Below are 3788 nucleotides of genomic sequence, written 5' to 3' on the forward strand. Positions count from 1 at the left end.
AAGAAAATGTATTAATCTTTTTGTGATGAATGACTTTACTTCTTAACAAATTTTTGTTGTTTCCCAAGTTATTTTCACATGAAGCACTAAATCGAGTTCAAAATTTGTTATCATAAATAAGAATCACTAGGAAAGGCGTGTCTGGTCCAAAGTTTTAATAATTATGAAAAAAGAAACAAAAAATTTTACACAAAAAACTTCTATGATTATTCAAATTTAAAACCAGACCCACCTTTCTTAGTGCTTCTTAATTATTATCCTAAATGTTGAACTAGATGTGGCGCTTCGTGCGAATATATGGAAATAAAAAAAGTATCAGTAAAGGAGGAATCTGGTCACGTGACTCACTCGTCACATGGCCTTAACTGAAAAAAAAAATTTTTGATTTTTTAATAGGCATTTTGAATGGTTAAAACCAGAACCGTGGGTTAAAACTCGCTGGGTAACGAAATCGCATTGTCTTTGTAGGTCTTAAAAAAGTTTGCCCGATGGCAGTCTAATCGGTTAATTTCTTCAAAATTGATCGTGTATACTGTATACAGAGAACGACAACAGCAACATGGATGACTACGACTACAACAGATTTTTTTGTATTTTTCAGATCGTATGTTTACATCAACGCAGTCTTATGATAATAATATTGAGATGAATCTTTTTTTACTTTCGCCTGACATCAAATACACTCAACTCCCGATATAGAAAACACCGGTTTACGATATTCCTAGAATTGGTTGTCTCCGCAGTTTCACGTTGAGAGGGGTTGGCGGGGTCGATAGAGAGTATATGCTCAGTCAAACGTGACAAAACAGCTCAAGGGCCGCACTCTCAACGCATTAACTGCATCAGGTTGCTTCATGCGTCCAAATCCAACCGAAATTATTCAGGTGGCCCTGTCTGTTCACGTTTGAATTCCATTTTGGAAAAAGTTCTAACTTTTTCTGATTTTTCGCGTATAAATTTTAGAGTGCGTGGGCTGATAAAACCCACTTTTCGAATAAGGATATTGGAATGAAAATTTTTCTTTTGTTTTCCGACGTCAAGTTGAAGTTATTAGTAAATGAACATTTTATAAATCACATATCATTGCGTTTTAAACATCATCAAGTTATCTAGATATCAAGATTTTAATTCTAAATCACAAAATCGTGAATGGAAATGTTGAAATTGAAGTCTTTTAAATTAAAGACACGACATTTTAAACACCTTTAAGAGAAAAGTCGATGGAGTTTACCTTTTCTTCCATCCTGAATCCAGAGCAATAGTTTCGACAGGCACAATTGTTTCTACAGTAAAATCATTCCCTAGAATAAGGCAGAGGTTGTTTCTAAAACCCTCGTTAGGATCATGAGCTTCTTCATTGTCCATTCGATAAATAACGCTCGCTTGAATGTCTCTCGAAAAATCGATGTGAACCAAAAATAGTCTGAAAGAAGTTCATTTATCAATTCTCCAAACTTATCTTAATTTGATAATTTTGTATAACTTTCTTTTCATACCTGTAATGCACACTAGGATCTTTTATGATAAATTTTAAACACCCGCCTCCATCGAAAGCAAAGTCATTCTGAAACTCGAGAAAATTCATTCCTGCTGGAGATTTGGCTCTAAATGTCACTGTTTGACCCTTTACTTTCATAACATCAAACCCAGTTTCGTAAATATATTCCTTTATTTTTTTAATTTCATTCTTCTTTGAAGGATTGTCTTCTTTTATTGGAGGATTATTATCTGATCCAGGTACATTATCATCCTCCTCGATAATAGTTGTGTCAATTATTCTGGAATGCTTCAAAGGAAGAATGACTTGATGTTTCTGTTTATTCAAGTTGAAAAAGGGATTTCCATTCCCTCCTGTAATACTCGATCCTTGTTCTTCGTATGAAATCTAGAAGTAAATAATAATTGATAATCATATACAGTTATTTCATCCTCTCCATTAAAATGAGTGAATTTATAAAGCGTGATAAAAATTTTTAGAATAATTCATTTTTAATGTCTCGGTTTCAAGATCCTGATTAAGAATACTTCAATTGTAAACGATGGTTCAAATTGTTTCATTTTTAACGCTTCAAGATTGAATTCGTTCATTTTTAACGCTTCTTATTCAAAATCATAATTCTTTAACGTTTTAAAATGATTAAACAACAAAGCATAAAAATTGAACACAATATTTAGCATTTTTCAATTTTGAACAGTGAAAATGACAGTGATTTTTCTTTGAGCTGAAATCCCATCTTTTTAGTACAAAAATTTGGAATGTGCAACTCGAAAACAGTTTAAGTTTTATGGATTTGACATTTTTTATTATTCATTGCTTAAACTCGAAAAAAATATAAAATTTCTCAATTTTTGAAGATTTCCAATATTAAATGTCTTATTAAATAATTTTAGATTAAAATATTCTAATTTTGTTCTTAATTTTAAGTGAAAATGTTCCAAAATATTGAAAATTTCGATTTAAAAAATGAATCTTTGAAAATTGAAAAATACTAAATTGGAAGAATTTATGAATTAATAATAATTTAAAATGGGGGTTTCAAAATTAAAAGTTTTGAAATTAAAAAGTAAAAAATTGTGATGTTTAAAATCAATTTTAAACGTTAATTTTCCCCTTTCATAAGTTTTAATTTCGCAATTATAATTGAAATGGTTGCATTTCTAAACTATAAATTAAAAAGTTGAAAATTGTTAGTATTCACACGATTTAACTTTGCGTAAAAAATTTAGAATTCTAAAGGGTTTGGGTATAAAAAAGTTGCAATATCACAATTCTTGGTAATTAAATATTTTTTCTGTTTTAAATGAACTTCGGATTCGTTCAATTTTCAACATTACCTACTAAATATTTTTTAATTTTTCATATTTAAAATTATTTTATTATGAAAGTTTAAGAAAATAATGCAGCTTTAATATTGGAAGTGCCGACGTTTATCGAAATTTTATTACAAATATCGGTGTGTCTACACAAAAATCCGGCTATTCGTAACAAAATTTCAGTACAAGTAGCCCCTTTTCCTGCTCCGCCTATCCGTGCCAAAAAAATCTGTAAAAACGGCCTTCAATATTAAATAATAATTTTTTTATGTAATACCAGTTTAAATTATGGAATTTAAGAAGCTTTTATTTTGAAACATTTAATGTAGTTTCCATGTTGAAATGATCGATTCTTACATATTCTAATAGAAAATTATTAAACTTTGAAATGATCCTATTTGCGCAATTTTAATCTGAATTCATTCAAGTTTAATATTCTTTAATTAATTATAAATAAAATTCAATTGTGAACGCTTCGAATAAGAAGTGATACAATGTCTCATAAAAATGGTCGAAGTTTAACCATTTTTTCTCAAGTGTATCTATTTAATATACATTTAATTTCAAATTATACGATTTTGAACGATTTTAATTAAAAATTATAAAAGTTGCATTTATTTTTATTACATCCGAAACCTTGTCCTTTTTAAAAAAATTTTACCTAATCTGAAATTCTTTGATTTTCAAACGCTTTCGTGTCTAAATTATTAGTTTGTCAAGAATTGGAAAAACTCTTAATATTTAACAATTTGATAGTACATTTTTAAAATTTTTTATATTTTTAATGCTAGGAAATACAAATTAAGGGAATTAAACGCGCGCTTGGAGTGCGTGCATTTTTTGCTAGTTGACGGGTGTCGGGGCAAAAGCACAGGGGTACAGTCTGTCAAGTTAAAGCGTGGGTGGCTTTACTCGCAGTCGGTAAGGTGTATCGACATGATTTTGGTGTCAAAATATTAAGAAGAGCTCCCTCT

At 29.6% G+C, this 3788-nt stretch overlaps 1 protein-coding gene across 4 annotated transcripts in view; it reads right to left on the reverse strand.

Moving 5' to 3' along the window:
• Positions 1 to 1210: 1210 nt before the first annotated feature.
• The window catches only part of LOC117176041 (cytosolic endo-beta-N-acetylglucosaminidase), a 30161-nt gene continuing 27583 nt past the window's right edge, over positions 1211 to 3788 (reverse strand). For all 4 annotated transcript variants that reach the window (XM_033366029.1, XM_033366026.1, XM_033366027.1 and 1 more), the window contains 2 exons: positions 1497 to 1885; positions 1211 to 1423 (listed from right to left, as the gene is read on the reverse strand). In XM_033366029.1, coding sequence (XP_033221920.1) covers positions 1228 to 1423; positions 1497 to 1885 — 585 coding nt within the window. In that variant the 3' untranslated portion in view covers positions 1211 to 1227. The remainder of the gene's footprint in view (positions 1424 to 1496; positions 1886 to 3788) is intronic.

The sequence above is a fragment of the Belonocnema kinseyi genome, chromosome 7 (assembly GCF_010883055.1).
Source record: "Belonocnema kinseyi isolate 2016_QV_RU_SX_M_011 chromosome 7, B_treatae_v1, whole genome shotgun sequence".
Lineage (NCBI taxonomy): Eukaryota > Metazoa > Arthropoda > Insecta > Hymenoptera > Cynipidae > Belonocnema > Belonocnema kinseyi.